Source organism: Thamnophis sirtalis, unplaced genomic scaffold (genome assembly GCF_051295495.1).
Source record: "Thamnophis sirtalis isolate CommonGarterSnake01/CBP01778 unplaced genomic scaffold, rThaSir2_p1.2 scaffold_2, whole genome shotgun sequence".
In the NCBI taxonomy this organism is placed as follows: Eukaryota; Metazoa; Chordata; class Lepidosauria; order Squamata; family Natricidae; genus Thamnophis; species Thamnophis sirtalis.
Window position 1 is genome coordinate 168111273 of NW_028261382.1, and position 22437 is coordinate 168133709.

General features: G+C 38.6%; 1 protein-coding gene across 1 annotated transcript; it reads right to left on the reverse strand.

The window, feature by feature from the left end:
* Positions 1-5386: 5386 nt before the first annotated feature.
* On the reverse strand, positions 5387-22162 carry MCUR1 (mitochondrial calcium uniporter regulator 1). The gene is made up of 9 exons (XM_087707414.1): positions 21708-22162; positions 17974-18072; positions 13564-13667; positions 12847-12948; positions 12171-12212; positions 10186-10257; positions 9597-9650; positions 6908-7022; positions 5387-6208 (listed from the first exon to the last, which is right to left on the reverse strand). The coding sequence occupies exons 1-9, from the start codon at positions 22021-22023 to the stop codon at positions 6153-6155; spliced, it is 960 nt and encodes a 319-aa protein (XP_087563540.1). The 5' UTR covers positions 22024-22162; the 3' UTR covers positions 5387-6152.
* Positions 22163-22437: the final 275 nt, after the last annotated feature.

Consider the following 22437-nt stretch of genomic DNA (forward strand, 5'->3'; position numbering starts at 1 on the left):
AAATCACTGCAGTTGTTAAGTGAATCACATAGTCATTAGCAAATATCCCCCAATCACTATACATATATCTTAGTTGTTTCCTTTACTAATGACCCCCCTCCCCACAGTGTATTTTTATCCAGGTCAGGATCCAATGTCTTTAAAATCTCCTCCTGTTACCACTTATAAATGCACTCCTTCAAGTATTGAAAACATTGACAGAACATAATAGGAGAATCTAAATTAGGTCCATAAATATTAAGCAAATATTTTATTAGTTACAGTTCTATTACAGTTCCTGCATCCTTACATCAATAATAATTTGTTTATCGATTGATAATTGCTATTAGAAAGAACAGGTAGCTCCTGTTCGTATTGTATTGTGTAAATGTGGTGTACGTCTATGTTTTGTGTGTATTTTACGTTTGTTAATAAAACATTAAAAAAAATTGTTGCACATCAACTGATGTTTTGAAAAAAAAAATAGCCATATATTTAGCTGTCATTGAAGTCTTTGTAAGTAAATTTGTACCACAATATTTCTAGATTAATATTTATATTCATTCTGTACTTCATTAATAAAGGTTTATCCTATTCCACTAAATGTCTCTCCTGTAGATAAGAAGTATCTGTCCTTAACATATTTTAAATATGCTAGAATTAAATTTTGTTTTTTGGTTCTCGAAGCACTTTTTGTATTAACTTCATCCCTTAATTTTATTTTGGTCCACTTATCAATGTTTTCCCAATAGCAATTCATTGTATAATCTGCATCATTTCACGAATATCTAGTAATGAACTTCACTGTATTTAAATATGTATCATATTTTCTAATACTATTTACAGATGTAGGACCTTCATAGGAACTCAAATCAATATTCAAATAGCAATATATTGCATATGCAAAGAATCTATACTTAACAAAAGAATGTGATTGTTAAGAAATTAAAATAACAAAGAATGACATCTGTAAACTACCAAAAGTCTTGTTCCTAGAACATTTTAAATGGGAAAAATGGTGCATCATAGGGCAACAATTTTTGAACCAAAGTACCTCAAATGGGCTAACTTACAAAATACGTCTAAAATCTGGAACTCATGACTCCTGAGGGAATGAAATGTGAGAAAGTTGGGGCTGCTTCAGCTCTGCTGGGCTGCTGGTGCAGTCACTGATGCTCGTTTTGAATGTTTTGTGACAGTTTCCCAGCCATTCTCGCAATGCCTTGCCCCTTTCCTCACCCAGCAGCAGCCACTTACCTGTAATGCCGGGAAGGAACAGGAAGGAAGAAATCCCCCACACACTCCCAGCTTAAACCGCTGCCCCCTCCCCCATTGCTCTTTCCCAACCTGTGCCATCTCTGCAACGTGCTCTACATGGGGCAGCCCTTGAAGAGCATTCGGAGACTTCAGCTTGTCCAGAATGCAGCCGCGCGAGCGATCGTGGGTGCACCTCGGTACACCCACATTACACCTATCCTCCGCGAGCTGCACTGGCTGCCTATTGGTCTTCGGATACGCTTCAAGGTGCTAGTCGTCACTTTTAAAGCCCTACATGGTATTGGACCTGGGTACTTGAGAGACCGCCTGCTGCCAATTACCTCCAACAGACCGATTAGATCCCACAGATTAGGCCTCCTCCGAATTCCATCCACAGGCCAATGCCGATTGGCTACCACCCGGAGGAGGGCCTTCTCTGTGGCTGCTCCGGCCCTCTGGAACAAGCTCCCCGTGGAGATTCGGACCCTCACCACCCTCCAGGCTTTCCGCAAAGCCTTAAAAACCTGGCTGTTCCGACAGGCCTGGGGCTGATGAGTTCCTGTCCCCACTCGAATGGTGTGGCTGTTGATTGTTTTTAAAATTGTGGTGTTGTGTTGTTCGTTGTCTTTCTTTTTTTCCATTTGTCGTCTCCCCCCCCCCCCCCCGATTTGGTTTGTGAGCCGCCCTGAGTCCCTCTGGGAATAGGGCAGCATAGAAATACAATAAAATCGAAATCAAATCGAAATCAAATCAAAATCTCTGACAAATATGGAATTTCTTATGTACCCCTTAGCCTGGGGCTTGCAACTTCCAAGCTTTCCAGCTGATTCTCTTATGGCAAGATACCCACAAGCAAAGTAAAGGAAGGGATAGAAAGAAGGAAGGAGGGGGGCAGGAGGAAGAAAAGAACAGTGGGGAAGGGAGAATGTTGTTTCCATCTACTGTTCCCTGCTAGCTTCCTATAAGTAAATTCAATGGGAATGCCAGCAGGAAGTCAAAAGTCATTCCCACTCAATGCATTTTTGCTCAGCTGTAGTCATTTTATCTGTGTTTAGGTAAAAATATATCTCTGAAACAATAACCCAATGGCACACGGGTTGTTTAATTCTTATAAAACTGAAAAGAACCTTACCTCCCCCCACCCCAAGAAATAAAGAATTGCATGACTTCTCAGTGAGATAGTATTGTAGTTCATCTCTCTTATTACAAGTAAATATACAGCACAATTTCAAACCAAGCATTTAAACTCAAAGATGAACACTTAAATTGGCAATATGCCCAGACTCATTATCATGAAGTTGCTAAGAGTACAGAGACAAGTGGTGGTGGGGGAATCAAGTACCTTTAGAGTGAGGCTTTTCTTTCCCTCACCTCGGCAGATTCACACTTCTCCCTTAACAATTGCTATGAAATGAAACACAATCAAACTTATCCATCAACCGATTTCAACAACAAAGGTCTCTGCATTCATGTGGTTATCAAATCTGTGAATCTGATCTTGATGATTGTTGGGGGTAATTGCTGGAAAGCACATAAAATATTGTAGTTGTACTGATCCAGTGAATTCAGGTTCTTATAAACTTATTTTATCTTGAGACTTCTTTGGTGAAACTAGGATAGATTGATACTTTTCTATGGCTGGAACTCCGATAAGGATTTTACCAATTACACAAAATATACACAATCTCATGGTTGACTTGCTACGCAGCCCTGCTTGCAACCAGACAACAGTAACAGGAGTGGGGGGGGAGAGAAGGCATTGGATTGGAAGTTAAGAGAGGGTTTGGGAGGGAACTCTGGAAAGGAAGTGTGCCGCTTGGAAGCGTGAGACACACCTAAACCCTAATGTCATAGACTGGGAAACGAAAACGTCAGAACTGGCTTTTCTACTTCGGTACCCATATGGCTTTTCAGCGAAGTTATATTATTGAAGAAAAAAAAATGCTCCAGGAGTTTCTTTTCCTGTTTAATGAAATGGGACGGTTGACACATAGAATCTCATCTCTTGTGGTAATACGAAATAAATGTACAATAAAGTTATTGGAAGTAGCTCTAATTTTTTTTCCGCCTCATTGGAGAAAGTTTAAACACATGTTCAAACCTGGAAAGTCCATTGCTAAAATAGGGAGCTTTCTGAGAAAAAAATCTTCCATAAATGCGGCTAGGTTTATAGCACAGTAATCAAATACATATTTATTTCGTTCTTATCCTGAAGTTGCCTGAGACAAATTTCCGTTACGTCAAGAGCCATTAGTACAATTAATGAAAGACTCATCTCATCACCTATCTATATAACTGTAAGTTAAATAATTTTATATTAACTATGTATTTTCCCACCTGATGCTCTCTAAAAATGAGAGCTTTCAGAATTTTCTAACATAAATAGCTTTGTCCTGAATTTAATCTATACACCAGACTGGACTGGACTGAAAAGGGGAGTATACATTTAATAAATAGAATGCATAAAACATGGTTAGCTTCCAATTTCATGTATATTGATCCTAGAATGAAAAAAATAATATAAAGAATACCTATTTTAAAATGTATTGCTATGCTGAGACTATAATTTGCCCAAAGAAAAGAAAAGGTAAAAGCAGCAGTATAATTTTCTCATAGTAGTACATAATTTGAGGGGCAATAAAGTTATCCTGAATAATTTATTATTTAAAGTACTTATTCCACATAGAATTATTCTGACACTTAATAGCCCAATAAATTTTATGCTGTGATAGAAAGCCTGATAACCTTAATTCCCATTTATTTTCTTGGGTCTTTACTGATTAAGATTATATTTAGTTTCCACTAAAATTATCCAAAGAGGAAATTTCAAGAAGGCAACCCTAGAAATGGTATATAAATATTTCAAATCAATCTATCCATCCATCCACATTTATTTAGAAAGAAAAACCACTAATAAGATACAATTTAACAAACAATAACATTTAGAAATATTGATGGCTTTTTAAAAATACAATATGTTTTACAGTGAAAAGTTAGTCACAAAATATAACTGCCTGGACTAAAAAGCAATAATAATCCCCCCCCCATCTCTCTCTCTCTCTCTCTCTCTCTCTCTCTCACACACACACACACACACACACACACACACACAAACACACACACACACACACACACACACACACACACGGCTCACCAGATACACATATCTCAGGCCTGGCAATGACAACTACTTCAAATCATTGTATTATTTTATTTAGTGTAATCTAAGGTATCTATTTATTTGTAAATGAATTTCCTTATAAAACATTTGCCACTAATTTGTGACAGTTTACATGTAAAGAGGCTTTCGAACTGATATTACAAAGAAGTAATTACACATGTAGCATAATAAAAAAGGTCAAATGTTGTGGTAAACTACGTTGAAACGATCTTTCATAGTTTGTATTACTCAGTAAATCTTATTCATCAATATATTTCTTCTATTTTATATTTATAAAATTGATAAAAATAGTGAAACCACTCAAGTCACCTTTATTTTAAGAAGAAATTATTCAAGTCTAATCTTTCTTATGAGGTTAATTAAATGGATCATAATCAATGGCAATTTTGCTTGTGATTGACAATAAAAGTTACAAAAGAAGGGGAAATAAGTATATGTATGAACAACTGAAAGTATTTTGCTGTGGGATTATTTTGGCATATGAGCTGAAAAAACCTAGGCATTTTTCTTTTCTTTGGTAATAAAGTTACTATCAATTGGTGTTTCATCGTAAAAGTGATAATTTCTTTTATGTTGCCAAATTTAACAATTAATCAATTGCTTAGGTAAAACAAGCATTCTCTTCCACATTTCCCTAGAAGAAATGGACCTATGGATATATGTGTTAGGTTTAAATTTTGGCCTAGCTTGTACACATAATTTTCCAGTCTGCAAAATGACTATTCTTTTGATTTCATGAGAATTTATTTCCAAGTATGTATTTGTGGTATTTGGTATCTTCTAGCTGCAATCGGCGATACTATTTTCTACTTAGGAAAGTTTTCTCTTTAAGAACTTCTTATAGTGCTTAACTGCAGATAAATTTGGTCACTGATTTATAATTACTGTTATTCTGGAAATATTGAAAAAATCTCAATAGGCTACAACTTTGTAATCACTGGCTGAGAGTAAACCCGATTAACCTTAAAAAAAAAGGTTTATGATTATGCTGGTAGCCTTTTATTATTTTATTAAGAAAAATGCCTTTTTTCTCTAGCTGTTTCCCCAATATAAAAATATTGGAAGTACAACTTTAAAAATTAAACTTTTGTAAAAGTTTTTGCTTCCATTATTTTTCTATTAAGGAAACAGTTAAGATTTTGTTTACTGTTCTTTTGGCATTTTGTTATCAGCACAATCTTTTCACAACCGTTGCTTATAAAACATTTGGACGGAGGTTTATTAACAACAGATGACAACGGAAACATCCATTAAATACAGAAACAAAAAATCTTTAGAATCCTGTTTATCGATACATAGGAAGTAAAATCCTGACATAATTCAAGAATTTCTAGCTCTGAAGGAACATGATAAATAAAGGCAATTGAATTATATTATCCCCACTCACTTAGCATTAATATCTGTTGTTATGATACCACTAATCTTCTAACTTAAAACTTGCATTTGATATAGGTAGTAGGTATTTTAAAAGCTATCTTTTTAGGATCATAATATCCTGGAGACATATAAACAGTCAGTTCTGAGTGGACATATTCTGTGCAAAATATGGATGCCCATAACACAGGCAAGGTTCCTTTCAATATTTTGATACCCATACATTTTTCAGGCGCCCATATGTAATTCTTTGATTATATTTTTCAGTGCAATAAATAAATAAAATGCTACTTTCTCAGATGGAAATAACATGTTATTTCTTACGGCAAGCTAATGCAAGATCCTTGAAAATAATGTTTCGTTATATCCATAAACGGTAAAATCCGAGTGCTACTGTAAGGCACGTAAATACTGAACCTAGATGAAGAAACGGAGAAAAAATATACATAAGGATTTCTGGGTATAAAAATAAGTTTAAATATGGTTGTTTTACTCCTTTCAAAAATACAATTCTATCAACATTAAAATGTTCTAACATATTACTAGAATCTTGCAAGCAACGGTGTATTATTAGACAACATGGAAACTAATGCTAGGCTGTATATATCATATCCTATTATGATCTGCATTTCAGAGAATGAAGAAAATTGAAAAAAGGACTAATAATCAAATAAAGGGAAGAAGTACAAAGTAATAAGCAAAACTTGAGAAAAATATTATTGTTTAAATTATTCTTTCAAGTTATCACAATTTTAAAAACAGTTTATGCTATTCAAATTTTATACACTAAGTTACATATATTAAAATAAACTTATTCTAATATGACCTGTTTTATAGATCCTGTTTTAGCAATTAAGCATCAAAAGTGAAAGCTATACTGTGTAACTAGTAGGAAAAATGTTATTTGCGGCATCAAACACATAGCCAATGTAAACAAGAGATTATGCCAACAAAACATAGCAATAGAGGTTCTAAACTAATATACTAAACTAAACAGTCAATTTTTGGTACCAACTAGAAACTATCATATTTGACATAAATATTAAACATAAGCATAAACTGAGCAGGCATATAAGGAAATTGACCAAGCAAATATGTAGACAAAGGATAACTTACCAGCTAAATATTTGATATTGTCAAGTTTGTGTGATTCAAGCATTGTTTTCACACCTGCAACTTCAGTATCTATTTTTCTATAAGTCTGTGTTAAAGCTCGATCTTGCTGGGCATGCTTAAAATAGAGAAAATACTTTAAAACAAATCTGTTAGCATTAATACAGCTTTAAGCATTTTATTAAAATATTAAGCAAACATATCCCAAAAATAATACTGTACATTTTTATGTAACAGATTCTTTTTGTATATATAAGGAAGGAAAAATCTGCTTTTGCTCTTAAATAATACAGCATATGTGTTTATAACTACATAGTGCTAATTGCTTGTGTACAGTATTAGGAACACATTGAAACACTACATTCTTTTTTCCAAGACTGGCAATTAAAAATTCACTTTTAATAAAACTTATTTGAATATATATATGTAGGGCAACACCATTTAACTATTTTCACAGATTTAATACAAAAGTTAAATCAAAAATCTTAATGTATATACTGTAATTTTTGGAGTATAAGACGCACCAAGATTTTGAAGAGGCAAATTTTTAAAAAAATGTTTTTGCACTCTGCAAACCTCCCAAAAATGGCCTGTTTTTCACAAAAATGGGGCTGTTTTTGTTTTTTTTGTTTTTAAAAAGGGCATGAATAGCCTTTAGGAGGCTTGTACAGTGGCCCTGGGGTGGGGGCAAAAACGAGTAAAAAACGGCCCATTTTTTGTGAAAACTGGCCCGTGTTTTGTCAGAAAAAGGACATGCATAGTCTTTAGGAGGCTTATAGAGTGCTCCTGGGGGTTGGGGGAGCAAAATCAAGCAAAAAAAGACCTGTTTTTCTCTCATTTCTGCCCTCCCCAGCCCCCAGGAGCACTCTGCAAGGCTCCTAAAGGCTCTGCATGGCCATTTGGTGAAGGGGGCGGGGTTTGGGGAGACAAAAAATGCTGTATTCAGTGTATAAGATGCACCCAGATTTTCAGCCTCTTTTTTGAGTGAAAAAGGTGCGTCTTATACTCTGAAAAATACAGTACGTAGTATGAAGGTTTTTTTTAAATTTGTGAATGACATTTCATTTCAAACAGATTTAAACTTTCACTAACCTTCACCAATTCTCAAAAATCTATCAAGTCTTCATATTGTTTTTGGAGATACGTACCAGTTGGCGAAATTATGCTTTGGAAAATGTAACAGGACTTACTTATAACAAAAGGCTAAATTAGGGAAATATCTAAGGATTTTTTTCTTACTTCTACATGATATTCATATTCTAAAATAGATATCAGTTTAAAGCTGATCTTTGCCATATATTATCATCCATCATTTATGATTCTTAATTTCCTAAAGCTTTAAAACTTTTTCATCTAAAGCTATTCATTTTTACATTGCACTACAATTTTACTAGTAATTCATGAAAGAATAAGAACCAGCTGTAATGGTCATAGAAGATTATTTCTACACTAGTCAAGCTGTTTAGATAGCAACTCTACTGTACCACAGCTTCATCTTGTGTATCAGTTGCGCTCATTCCTGGGTCGTTAAGCACTACGCAGAGTCAACAATGTTCTGGACACTTTCAGATTGGACTACTGCAATGCGTTCTACATGGGGCTGCCCTTGAAGACTTTCTGGAAATGAGAGCTAGTACAAAATGCAGCAGCATAGGCAGTTATGTGCACTTCTAGAGCAGCACATATTATACTTCTGTTCCGTGAGCTATATTGGCTGCCTATTTGTTTGCAGGTCCAATTCAAGATCTAGTTTTAACTTTAACACCCTTCATGGCATAGATTATCTGAGGGACTGCTTCTCTCAAATATATCAGCCATCCATCTAGATTGGGCAAAGCAGGCAAGTTGTGGGTCCCGTCAGCTAGGGACCTTTAACTGATGAGTCCCAGGATAGGTGTCTTCTCTGCAACAGTACCTACTTTATGGAACATTCTTTCCCCCAACATTAGATTACCATAGCTCAGTGATAGGTAACATTTTTGTCATTGGGTGCCAAAAGCACGCATGACACTCCCCCGCCCCCCCATGGATATGCGTGAGACCTTCACGGGCCTTGTTTTGAGCCTAGTAGGCCTCTCTGCAGCCTCCTGGGAGCAAAAACGAGCCATAGAGGTGGTTGGGAACGTTGCATCCCCTGCACCCCCATGTAGTAAGCCTCCCTGCAGTGACACCCCCTCCTCACGTATGCACGTGCGTCTCCTGCGTGCATCCTGCCCCTCGCACGTTCATAATAGGGACCTGAAAATCAGCTGGCCGGCGGGAGGCGTGTGTGCATGCGCGGTGCAACTGAACTTGGGCAACGGCTCATGTACCCATCTGTGGCACGCGTGCCATAGGTTCGCCATCATGGCCATAGCTCCATCCCTTTTGCTATTATGAAAAGCCCACAAGTCTTACTTATGCTGTCAGGCATGAGGCTCCCAGGCAGCTGCTCAGATGGGTCTATTGTTGAGGTGGCCATTTTTATTCCCCCCCCCCTTCTGTGGTTTGTATATTTTGCTTTTAGGATGTTTATTATTTAAAGAGATGTTTATAGTGTATATTTTTTGTTTTTATTTATGGTTCTTATCTGATTATAGTTTGCTGCTCAGAGTTGCCTTTGGTGAGAGGGGTGGCTATAGTCTAAGTAAGTTTGAAAACAGATATGAAATGTACTTTTACTGTGATTAATAATTATATTTGTAATTCTTACCAATTCCACTATTTCTGTTCTCATTTTCAGTACTTTTCTATCATTCAGTGAATACTGAAAAAGAAGAGAGTAGTTAATTATCTTCTGCTTCTAAAAAAATTGGTCACCTTCCATTTGTCATTAATCATTAAGCTAAAGTCTTTGCCTCTTCCACATTCTATTCTCCCTTCTTTACTAGCAGTTAAATGAATGAAATGCTATCTAAATACCATCAGGTAAAGTTCCAAATGAAATACTTTCAAATCTACATTGGCCCAGGAAAACCATAAATATCTTCCAAGGTTTATTTTTAACTATGGTTCTTGAACTCATTAAGCACTCAGGAGAATCTGCGCAGCCAATGAGCCTAAAATAATTTATTTCAAGTTCTGTTAAAAAAGGGTTATCTAAAACTAATGTTTAATCCATTCATTTAAATTCATTTAATCTAATAGATTAAAATATTAGACAGGTGTCATCCTCACAATACTATTTGATCAAATAGTGACATAATAATTATGAGAACCTGTTTAACAGTTAACACAGAATTACAGAGTACAGTATGACAGTATTTCTGAATTATCTTTATATAAAAGGAAAGCATACATACCAATTCTTTTACTCTGCTTTTTTCTAGATTGAAATCTAATTTGCTATCTGTTCGCACTTTGGAAGTTTCATCCTAGAAAAAAAAATGCACAGAACTAAACTGAATGCCTGTATTCAGATTCCTTAATCAAAAAAGTAATACTATATTTAATGAAATGTTCCACAGTCAACAGCCCTAAATTATTCCAGAAATATAGCAATAGCAATAGCAGTAGACTTATATACCGCTTCATAGGGCTTTCAGCCCTCTCTAAGCGGTTTACAGAGAGTCAGCATATTGCCCCCAACAATCTGGGTCCTCATTTTACCCACCTCGGAAGGATGGAAGGCTGAGTCAACCCTGAGCCAGTGAGATTTGAACCGCTGAACTGCTGATCTAGCAGTAGCCTGCAGTGCTGCATTTAACCACTGCGCCACCTTGGCTCATAAATATATTTCTTTAATTACTCTACCAAACTCTCCTCCTGCTAAATTGTTCCAGGTTTTTTAGAGACCCAAAGCAGGAGGAGAAAACTAAATAAAAGCATGAATATGTATGTTTTACTCAAATCAATACCACTCTCTATATTACTTGGTATCCAATCAAGAAACCTCAACATAATTTATAAAAGGTGCCTTAAGTTAGCTGAATTCTGAAGGTCTGCCACACACCCTTTCTGTTGCTATGATACAACATCTATTGAACACTATCACAGAAAGACCCGTCAATGATTTACTTTTTCAACAGCAGTATCTTTCACCACATAATCCAGTGCGAGAAATTCTTCTAATTTAGAATGTAGGGAAATACATTATTAGACATATTCAAAAGCAGTACTGGTAGTCCTCAACTTACAACAACAACTGAACCCAAAATTTATGTTGCTGAGCACAGAAATTGCTGTTAGACAGGTAAATGAGTTTTGCTCCATTTTATAACTTTCTTGCCGCAATTGTTAGTGAATCACTGCAATTGTTAAGTGATCACTGTGGTTGTTGAGTGAATCTGGGTTCCCCATTGACTTTGCTTGTCAGAGGGGTTCAAAAGGTGATCACTTGACCCCAGGACACTGTAACCATCATGAATCAGCTACCAAACTTCTGAAATTTAATCATGTGACCATGGTGATGCAGTAATGGGTGTGAAAAATGGTCTGAAGTCACTTTTTTCAGTGTTGTTGTAATTTCAAATGGTCACTAACAAACTGCTATAAATTGAGGACTACCTGTATTTGAGAGTGTACTACCTTTATTTGAGAGTGTCATCTATCAATTACCTATAAGAAAATGTCTTTATTTTTTGCTAAAGATAATTTAACTACGGTAATTTTACTAGAATATTTTTACTACCAAGATTCTTTTGGCATGGTTTCCTATGGATTAGATTATAGATGAAAAGCAAATTAAGTGGTTTCACTTTATGTAGACAACTTATTTTGATAACAGAAGTCCCAGCCCTCTTTTTGAATTTGGAGCTTGTTAAATTTTCCCAGCAATTTCTTAGCGCTGCCAGGACACAGGCCAAAAGATACAAGATAGAGCCTTACATCAGTATTTCTAAGGTTCCATGTACAGATTGTTAGTATAAATGCATGCGATACCGTGTATATTTACTAATTTGTTAGCATACAATTTCATTATCATTCTGAGTTGTAAGAGTAAAAACAACAAACCCTTTCTAGACTAATACAGAATTTGTATTTTTTGCAGTGTTTAAACTATCTGTATTTATAGAAATTCATACATAATTCTTCCTGATGGGTTAAGCAGATATGATGGATTTTGACAATGTTGCTGATGTGTTGGTTCTCACCAAGTGCTTGTTAGAATATAGAATATTTTAGAATATAATCCTATATATATATATTCATTCAGAAGTAAGGGTAGTAGAGCCCAATGGCCTTTGTTCCCATATAAGTGGATACAGAGCAAAATTATAAAATAACGTCTTACAGAAAGTATTCATTTTATGTTCTAAAGTTGCATTTTGAAAATAATGTAACTTACCGTTACTTGCTTTTTTAGCTGCTGAAGTTCAAATTTTATTTTCTTTGCATAAAAAAAAGAGAATAAGCTTAGTTAAAACACCAGGCAAAAAAGTAGTGAAGCATGTAGTAAATACAGATTTTAGGTTACAATCAACTCAGTTTGATAATAAGGAGGTAAAAAAGAAGAAGGGAACTTGGAAATCTCATGTAACTACATTTACTATTTATGAGTGTATATTGATATATTCAAAAAGCATCTACTGTATATGCCTACACAAAGCTGAACTGAATATAGCCAGCACATAGATCTTACTAAAGCATTCACAAATACGAACATGGAGGTGAAAAGGGTCAAAAATCAAGATTTCCAGTCTCAGAGAAACTATATTGTTTTGTATTTGTTGGTTTTTGTTGGACTCCAAAATCATAATGAAATGAAATAGGCACGGGCATAGCACATTCTTTTATCTACTGCTCTCAATGTGGTTAAATTTTAAAACTCCTTTCAATAGTCTAATGGCAGTGATTTCATTTAGTGCAAGCTTTCTACCTTAAAACTGAAAACAGAAGTCTTTCCTTAATTTCAGATGGTAGCTAATATTAAATGGATTCAATATATTTTTGAGCTACACTACTAAAATTTCATCCACATATGTTCAAAAAAATAGCCAATACCTTTTTTTAAAAATAATTACCTCATTTTCTGCTCGGAGTGCTGAAAATTCACTCTTTTCCAAAATAATCATATCCTTTTTTACAACACCAATGTGAGACATTATCTGCTGAACAGCAATTTCCTTTGGAGAAAAAAGGAAAAAGGGTTTCTTCAGGCCATCAGTACAACCAGTGCTGAGATATCATCCTCAATGTTCATTCTAGCTATGATGTTTATGCAATATTATGTAGTTTATTATTATATTATGCACGGTTATTTGCCAATTACAATTGTTTAAAATTCAAAGGTACCTGCTGCGGTGCTCACATGACCTGTTACTACCTAAAATAGTTCTGTCTTTTCCTGGGAATGGCAGGTGCTTTCTGCAATTGTAGTGTGATCCCCCCCAAAATGTTTATTTGATTTGAAGTGTTGTAAGACAGATGCCAAATGCATGGCCCACACTCACCTTGGACTCATGAAGAAGTACTAATTTTGAAGGTAAATATATAAGAATCCATGCAAAATAAGGCCATTTCAGCAAAAATGAATGCTTTTGCATGATTTATGAATAGATGGAGATCAGAGTAATCTATTGTTTAGCAGACATATTTTATATATTTACTTTGCAACACATTTTATGTTAGTAGCACAGCACTATCAAAATCAGTTATTATAACTAAATGTCTTTAATTTGGATGGTTTTAATCTGAGACCACCCTAGTAAATATAATTATACATTAAATACATTCCCAACCTGTTGCATTTTGGTGACCATGTCTTTGTGTATCATATCCATATTGTTTTTCATAATGTTCATTACAGCAGACACAATGATCTCAGATTGTTGAGTGGTGAATCCTAAAACAATATGAAACATTATTATTTGCTACATACAGATTGATTCAACAAGCATGATCATAAAAACAAGAGGTTTCAATAATAATTTGGTGAGCAGAAAAAAATCCATCCTTTCCCATGTAATTATCATTAGAGAACAGGTGTAACCCTAAAGAACAAGACAGAATTTTTCAATTTTGCTTCAAATACAAAGCAAACTATTGCAATCTGGAAGTTTATTTTGCTGAACTTGCTCCTTGGTAGAAACAAAGCTAGAATATTTCATCTATCCAAACACTCATTGGATTGATTTTAAGAAGGATGTAGGGCAAAAATGATGAGATTTACCCTGTTTCCTCCTTTCCTGCACGGCTGGTGCATCTGCTCCTTATTGCAATGGCCTTACCAGAGGTGGGTTCCTACCAGTTCGCACCTATTTGGTAGAACCGGTTCATCAAATCTACCGGTTAGAAGAGGTTCCACCAGTGGACCCGGAAAGCAGGCTACACCTATAGAAGAGGTTCCAAACTTTTTTGAAACCCACCTCTGGTCCTTGTATATGATTATTCTACACTATCATGCTCATATTTATAAAACTCAGTGCCTCTGTGAAAGGTAAGGATGACTACTGCGATTGTGGTGCAATCAGAACATTGCGTGTGTTGAAGTTGTTTTAACGCAAACCAAAGATGCCTTTTAAAAAACAAGTTTACCTCATATTCTTATGCATGCCAGTGCTGTGTGTGAGGTAATTTAAGGTGGTTCTGACAAGAGTCGTCGGCATCTTCATATCCGGTCACATGGGCGGCAAGCCACTCTCATCCGGTCACGTGGGCAGCAAGCCACTCCCACAAAGGAGGCCACACCCACAGAATAGGTTCGAACAATTTTTGAAACCCACCACTGGGCCTTACCGACATCCAGTGAGACCTTTTCCACCCATCTTTCCAGTACCTTCTTTCCTTTGCCTCCCCATAGCTGCTACCAATGTACTGGCTTGTGCCTTTAGTCCTTAACATTTAGATCTTAACATCTCCCAGCACGAGGTGTTCCCCTGGCACTCAAACCTCTCAACATTTTACCTTCCTTCTTTGCCCAACCTTCCCTTAGCTACTGCCAAATTATGGCTTTTGCATCTGTTCTTATTGTAATGTTTTCTTCCCAGACGGCATGTTGCAATTTGGATATAGGACATCTAAAACGAATTGATATACAGTACTGTGCAAAAGTTTTAGGCAGGTGTGAAAAAATGCTGTAAACAAAGAATGCTTTCAGAAATATAAATAATGATTGTTTATTTCTGTCAATTTTCAAAATGTAGTGAGCGAACAAAAGAAAAATCTAAATCAAATCAATATTTGGTGTCACCACCCTTTGCCTTCAAAACAGCAGCGATTCTTCTAGGTACACTTGCACAGAGTTTTTGAAGGAACTCGGCTGGTAGGTTGTTCCAAACATCTTGGGGAACTAACCACAGATCTTCTGTGGATGTAGGCTTTCTCACATCCTTCTGTCTCTTCATGTAATCCCAGACACACTCGATGATGTTGAGATCAGGGCTCTGTAGGGGGCCATGCCATCACTTCCAGTACTTCTTGTTCTTCTTTACGCTGAAGATAGTTCTTAATGACTTGGGCCGTATGTTTGGGGTCGTTGTCCTGCTGCAGAATAAATTTGGAGCCAATCATACGCCTCCCTGATGGAATTGCATGATGGATAAGTATCTGCCTGTATTTCTCAGCATTGAGAACGCCATTAATCCTGACCAAATCTCCAACTCCATTTGCAGAAATGCAGCCCCAAACGTTCAAGGAACCTCCACCGTGCTTCAATGTTGCCTGCAGACACTCATTATTGTACCGCTCCCCAGCCCTTCGACGAACAAACTGCCTTCTGCTACAGCCAAATATTTCAAATTTTGACTCATCAGTGCAGAGTACCTGCTGCCATTTTTCTGTACCCAGGTTCCTATGTTTTCGTGCATACTTTAGTCGCTTGCCCTTGTTCCCACGTCGGAGGTATGTCTTTTTGGCTGCAACTCTTCCATGAAGACCACTTCTGGCCAGACTTCTCCAGACAGTAGATGGGTGTACCTGGGTCCCACTGGTTTCTGCCAGTTCTGAGCTGATGGCATTGCTGGACATCTTCCGATTTCGAAGGACAATAAGCTTGATGTGTCTTTCATCTGCTGCACTAAGTTTCCTTGGCCGACCACTGCATCTACGATTCTCAATGTTGCCCGTTTTTTTGTGCTTCTTCAAAAAAGTTTGAACAGCACATCTTGATACCCCAGTCTGCTTTGAAATCTTTGTCTGGCAGAGACCTTGTTGATGCAGTATAACTTACCTTGTGTCTTGTTGCTGTGCTCAATCTTGCCATGACATTTTGTATTTGTATTTGTATTTATTGCACATTTATAGGCCGCCCTTTTCCCTGAGGGGACTCAGGGCGGCTTACAATCAAAGGGGAAAGGGAGTGTAGGACAATACAAAAAGAGATGTGAACAAAAGTAAATTAAACAGTAAAACTCAACATTCACTCGGCATTCGGGAGGGGCGAAAGTAGACTTATCCCCAGGCCTGACGGGCTAGCCAGTTCTTGAGGGCTGTGCGGAAGGCCTGGACGGTGGTGAGGGTACGAATCTCCACGGGGAGATTGTTCCATAGTGTCGGAGCCGCAACAGAGAAGGCTCTCCTCCGAGTAGTCGCCAGTCGGCACTGACTGGCGGATGGAATACGGAGGAGGCCAACTCTATGCGATCTGATGGGACGCAGGGAGGTAATTGGCAGAAGGCAGTCTCTCAAATAGCCAGATCCACTACCATGGAGCGCTTTATAGGTGGTGAGTAGGACCTTGAAGTGCACCCGGAGATCGACAGGTAGCCTTTCACAACCTCACCTTGGTAGCAGAGTTTGGCTGTTCCTCACCCAGTTTTAAGCCTCCTGCACAGCTGTTTCTGTTTCAGTTCATGACTGGGTGTCAACCTACGTGTGACATTGATGATCATTAGCACCTGTTTGGTATAATTGGTTGATCATACACCTGACTATCAGCCTCCAAAATCCCTGAACTTTGTGCAAGTGTAACTATGAGAACTGCTGCTGTTTTGAAGGCAAAGGGTGGCCACACCAAATATTGATTTGATTTAGATTTTTCTTTTGTTCGCTCACTTTGCATTTTGAAAATTGACAGAAATAAACAATCGTTATTTATATTTCTGAAAGCATTCTTTGTTTACAGCATTTTTTCACACCTGCCTAAAACTTATGCACAGTACTATATATGCAGAATATTGGGGGGGGGGAGCCCTACACATCAGGGGTGAAATTCAGCAGGTTCTGGAGAACCAGTTCAGTTCAGTTCAGTTTCAGCTCAGTTTATTAAATTTCTATGCTGCCCTTTTCCCCCGAAGGGGACTCAGGGCGGCTCACAACCCGAACCGGGGAGGGCGATACAGACAAAAGATTTAAAAAACAACAACATAACAATATATAATTTAAAACTCACAACAGTCATACCATTTGAGACGGGGGCAACGGCTCTTTAGCCCCAGGCCTGTCGGAACAACCAGGTTTTAAGGGCTTTGCGGAAGGCCTGGAGGGTGGTGAGGGTTCGAATCTCCATGGGGAGTTCGTTCCAGAGGGTCGGAGCAGTCACAGAGAAGGCTCTCCTCCGGGTAGTCGCCAGTCGACACTGGCCGGCAGATGGGATTCGGAGGAGGCCTAATCTGTGGGATCTGATCGGTAGCAGAAATGTTGAGTAGTTCAGAGAACCAGCAAATACCACCTCTGGCTGGCTCCAGAGTGGGGAGGGAATGGAGATTTTGCAGGATCCTTCCCCTGGAGTGGGAAGGGAATGGGGATTTTGCAGTATCCTTCCCCTGCCACACTTATCAAGTCACATCCACAGAACTGGTAGTAAAAAAAAATTGAATTTCACCACTGCCTACACATAAGTTTTACATTATTACAAGAGGCAACCATTGAAAAGACAGCATCTTAAATAAAATCGATCAACCATACTTGTATGACTTAATGCATTTCAATGTTTAACAGCATTCATTTCAAAGTATAGAAATGGACAGAAAATGAAATCTAGTTCTAATTTGTAACTAATATGCAACTGTGTAAAATCATTAATACTACCTTTCCCCAAAAACTCATGCTTACTATTACAGTGACATAAATACACTACAACTACATGCAAATGCCAGCTAACTCCAGAAAAATGCATGAAAAATAGTATTCATGTAAGTGGTTATTTCTAGAGATAAAATGATAACAAAACTGTTACTGTTATTCAAATTGTAGATTAATATATTCATTACCATTTTCTTCCAAGAGGCATACAAAGGCATGGGTATCAAAATAAAGTGTTCTACTTCCCAATGGTGAACATCTACTTTTGCTGTTTTCAAACTGCAGAGCTGATGTAAAAAAAAACAAAAAACAACTTTAATACAAACAAGTTACCATTTTCTCTTTTACAGTAAAACAATGTATTTCAGCTTTAAATGGCTGGAATGTGTTCTCTGTAACTACAGCTTCCACCAATTAAAACATTTATGGCTATTTTTAACCAAAAAAAAAAAAATGGAGTGGAATTTTTATAATTCTCATTCGTTCTTCCTTAAACAGTTAAATGCAAACATGCAGTGATGGAGAGTAAGTATAAAGATGTTTTTGATTTTACACACACATACCAGGGGTGGGTTTCTCGCCCCGTTCCAACCGGTTCGGTTGGAACGGGGCCAGCGGCGTCCTCGTGCACGCGCGCAGTGCACGCATGCGTACTAGCGTCTGTGCGATGCTCCAGCTGCTCCTGGAGGATCGTGCAGGCGCTGTATGCGTCCTGCGCATGCGTGGAAGCGCAGAACTCGTCAAAACCGGGTAAGAAACGCGGGCGGGCGGACCCTTCGGCGTTCCCGGAAGTTACTTACTTCCGGGTTCGCCGACCAACCGGTTCGCGGGGACTGCCGCGAACCGCCTGAAACCCACCCCTGACACATACACACACACACGCACACACACAATCATTTAATTAAAAGTGTCTTAACATCAAGTTCAGCCCATTAAACTTTTTAAAACGTTTAACCCATTTCACACGGATTAAAATGAAGTACATACCAAAATGTACTTAGTTTTAATCCATGTGATCCGAAACTACTTAGCTTTGGTTAGATACAGTTTTCCACAGGCAGCTTCTTAAGGATGGGGGAAAGGTGACCTTTCAACAGATCTCACTGCAGTTGTCTTTCTTCAAAGTGCATGTCATTATGCTAATTATACATTGTTGGTCTCTGGTCTCCTTTGCTATCTACCAAGAGGATCTTGTATTGTGACTCTGGCTAGACTTGGTCCGGTGTGCCTGCCTTCTGCCTTCCCCCTCCTTCCTTCTATAGTCCAGGGATTTCATATAAATTTTCTCATGGACAATTTACCATTTCTAAGATAAACTACCGATTCTTTTGGAAGTTGAAACATTAACAGTTCATTATATTTCTTTTGCTATTGCTTTATTATTCATTTGATTTTTTTTAAAAAAAATTGTATTTTTTAATTAATGCACATTTTAAATTAATCATTTAAGCCACTTTTGTTGCGATTTTAATTATTTTAAGCCACTGCTTTAAGGTTTCTTTTAATAGGAAACAGAATACAAATCTTTTAATCAAATTATAGTGTAAATCGTTGTGGGATGCAATCCATTTAATCAAATCCTTAAATAAGTATCCTGAATAATAGATTAATAGTGTAATTTAGACATCTAAATCTGGTCAGCTTGGCTCACCTAGTATGACACAGGTAGATGTTTGATGCAGGCAGCCTTTCCAAACACCCAGTGTCAGCAAAATACTTTTTCCACCAAGACCTTTCTACCCTCTAAAGATAGTCTAAGAAAAATCCTGCTAGCAGAGGGAAGGTTGTTTCTTTTATAATTTAAACTTTGTGACCACGTGCATATATGAGAGGGGAAGCACATATTATAGACTTTGTGGGAGAGAAACTAAACCTTTGTTTTAAAAAAAAGATATTTACTGCTTTTCATTTTAAGTCATTCATTTAAAAAAAAAAGTGGTAATAATGGATGGCTAAAGAGCCTCCCAACAATTTTGTGATATTTTTGTACTTGCTCCAGTTTATTTTTGTCCTACAATAGGTTCCCATACACTAAATCAAACAAAACAAATATAGAGTTGCTAGATTTGTGTGGATCAGACTGTCATTAACATTCCACTTTGTACTTTTGATTGTGACATTACTTACTGCTTAAAATTACTCTTCCTATTACAATCTGCTACCAGTTCTGCAGAATTGGATATTAATCAATTCTAGTAGATGCTTATTTAACACAACATACAATCGTCAAATTGTGATTGGTTATTTACACGGAGGTCTACACAATACATCAATATTATGGTAATATATTTTAGAATTTGTGGTGAACATATTAAATTCCATAAATAACATATCATCCTTTGCCACTACACCCAGATCTTTATCATTTATTACCTGAATTATGTAATCTATGCCATTTACAATCAAACCGACCAACACCCAAAGAATGCTTTTTTTCAAGTGGCAACTGGATTAGGGCCGAGGTGGCGCAGTGGTTAAATGCAGCACTGCAGGCTACTTCAGCTGACTGCAGTTCTGCAGTTCGGCTGTTCAAATCTCACCGGCTCAGGGTTGACTCAGCCTTCCATCCTTCTGAGGTGGGTAAAATGAGGACCCGGATTGTTGTTGGGGGCAATATGCTGACTCTGTAAACCGCTTAGAGAGGGCTGAAAGCCCTATGAAGCGGTATATAAGTCTAACTGCTAACTAACTAACTGCTAACTTTGAATAAGTTTCGCTTCTCTTCCAAGAAGCTTCTTCAGTTCTGAAAGAATAATGGGGAATGGAAGGATTTATATTCCTTGTGGACAGCTGGTCATTTGCATCCTTTTAGAGGGTCATTGAAGCACTTGGAGGTTTATCTGTGTCCTCAGAGTCACCTGAGTAATGCTGGTTATACCTTTGGGTGACTGAGAAGCTCTACAGACATTTAGCTATACAATTTGGAATGAACCCCCTTTGAATGGTGTGGGAGTCAGAATGGATTTCCAGAGGGGGGGAAATGCAGACTACAGTAACCAGGTGACTCCGAGGACACAAATAAACCTCCAAGTGGCCTCAATAACCCCCTAAAACAGTGGTAGTCAACCTGATCTCTACCATCCACTTGTGAGCGTTCCAGCTTTCATGGTGGGCGGTAGGGGTTTTGTCCCATACTGAAGCACTTTCCTTTTTTTTTAATTTAATTTAATTTAATTGACTTCCCTACTTTATAAATCACCATTATTGTGGAACCGGTGGGCGGTTAGAAAATTTTATTACTAACAGAGATACAAAAGTGGGTGGTTAGGTATAAAAAGGTTGACAACCCCTGCTCTAAAAGGATGCAAATGACCAGCTGTCTGCTAGGAGTATAAATCCTTCCACTCCCCACTATCCTGCCTGAGCTGAAGAAGCTTCTTGGATGAGAAGCGAAACGTCTTCAAAAGGGAAAAAAAAAACACAAGAAAATCCAGGTGCCTATTGAAAAAAAGCACCTTTGGGACAACCCTGCCCTGGATGACTGAGAATTCCCATAAATCTAACCGACACTTTCCAAATGTTTCGTCCTATGTAGCATGAACATAGGTCGACTCAGCCTTCCATCCTTCCGAGGTGGGTGAAATGAGGACCCAGACTGTGGGGGCAAGTTGCTGACTCAACTTGCTAAAAAATCTGTAAACCGCTTAGAGAGGGCTGAAATCCCTATGAAGCGGTATATAAGTCTAATAAATAAATAAAATAAATAAATGAACTCCATGGACACGAATGGGAGCAAGCGAGAAGTGAAATCGAAAACGTATCGGGGTCAACCACTCCGGAGCAAGACACTGTAAATGTAGCCTGGGAAAACAGCTGGTTTTTCCCCCCCGACTCTCCCGAGTATCATTACAGGGAAGCCGTCCATAGAAGCGGCGCACGGGCGTCCCCCACCCGCTCCGACCTCTCCCCGCCCGTCTCTCACCTCGTCCTTCCACCGCTCGGCAGCGGCTCCCGTTCAAGCTGAGGAAGCGGATCCCCGGCGCGGGGAAGCCTTCGGCACGCGGCGAGGAGCGGGCGCGCGCCTCGGAGCACGGCCGCCCTCCCGGGCTGATTCCCGGCCGCGCGCGCGCTCCGAAAGCCCTCCCCGCGAGGCCGCTCGCCCGCTTCCCGTCTCCTAGGCAACCGCCGGGGAAAGGGCAGCGCGCGGCGCCGAGAAGGACGGCGGGTTCTCCCGGAGCGAGGAGGAAGCCTTTCTGCCCGTTCCCCACGATGGCGGCACGGGCCAGACTTCTAACCATCCCTGCTTTGGCTTTGCAACAGCGGCACGTCACGGAGCCGTCGCTTCGCGCCGGAGGTCGAACGTTGGCTCCCTCCTCCTAGAAAAGCGCTCAGTTCCGCCAAGTTTGCTCAATTCCGGCATGGACAGGTCCCGGTTTGGTGCGCGCACGGCGCATGCGCCTCCGCAAGAGGCGGGGGGGGGTTTTCGAATGACGTTTGGGAGATAACACCCGCCCGCCTTCATGTCACAAGTTGTGTGTCCCCCCCCACACACACACATCTTTTCTCCGGTTGAGTGGCGTGCACACTTTTAAATAAAACGAACACACGGGGAGATGTAGCACACGGGGAGACGCCAAGCACTCTCAAAGAGGCGGGTTCGGTATTCACACCCGCCTACACGTAATTACACGATGGGGAGAATGAACCCAAAC

Excerpts from the sequence above, each read along its gene's own strand:
- MCUR1 (XM_087707414.1), bottom strand. The coding sequence starts at position 22,023 with ATGGTTAGAAGTCTGGCCCGTGCCGCCATCGTGGGGAACGGGCAGAAA. Across the intron at positions 18,073-21,707 it reads CCGAGCGGTGGAAGGACGAG|CTCTGCAGTTTGAAAACAGC; the intron begins GTGAGAGACGGG and ends TTTTTACATCAG. Across the intron at positions 9,651-10,185 it reads AAAGCAGAGTAAAAGAATTG|TATTCACTGAATGATAGAAA; the intron begins GTATGTATGCTT and ends CTTCTTTTTCAG.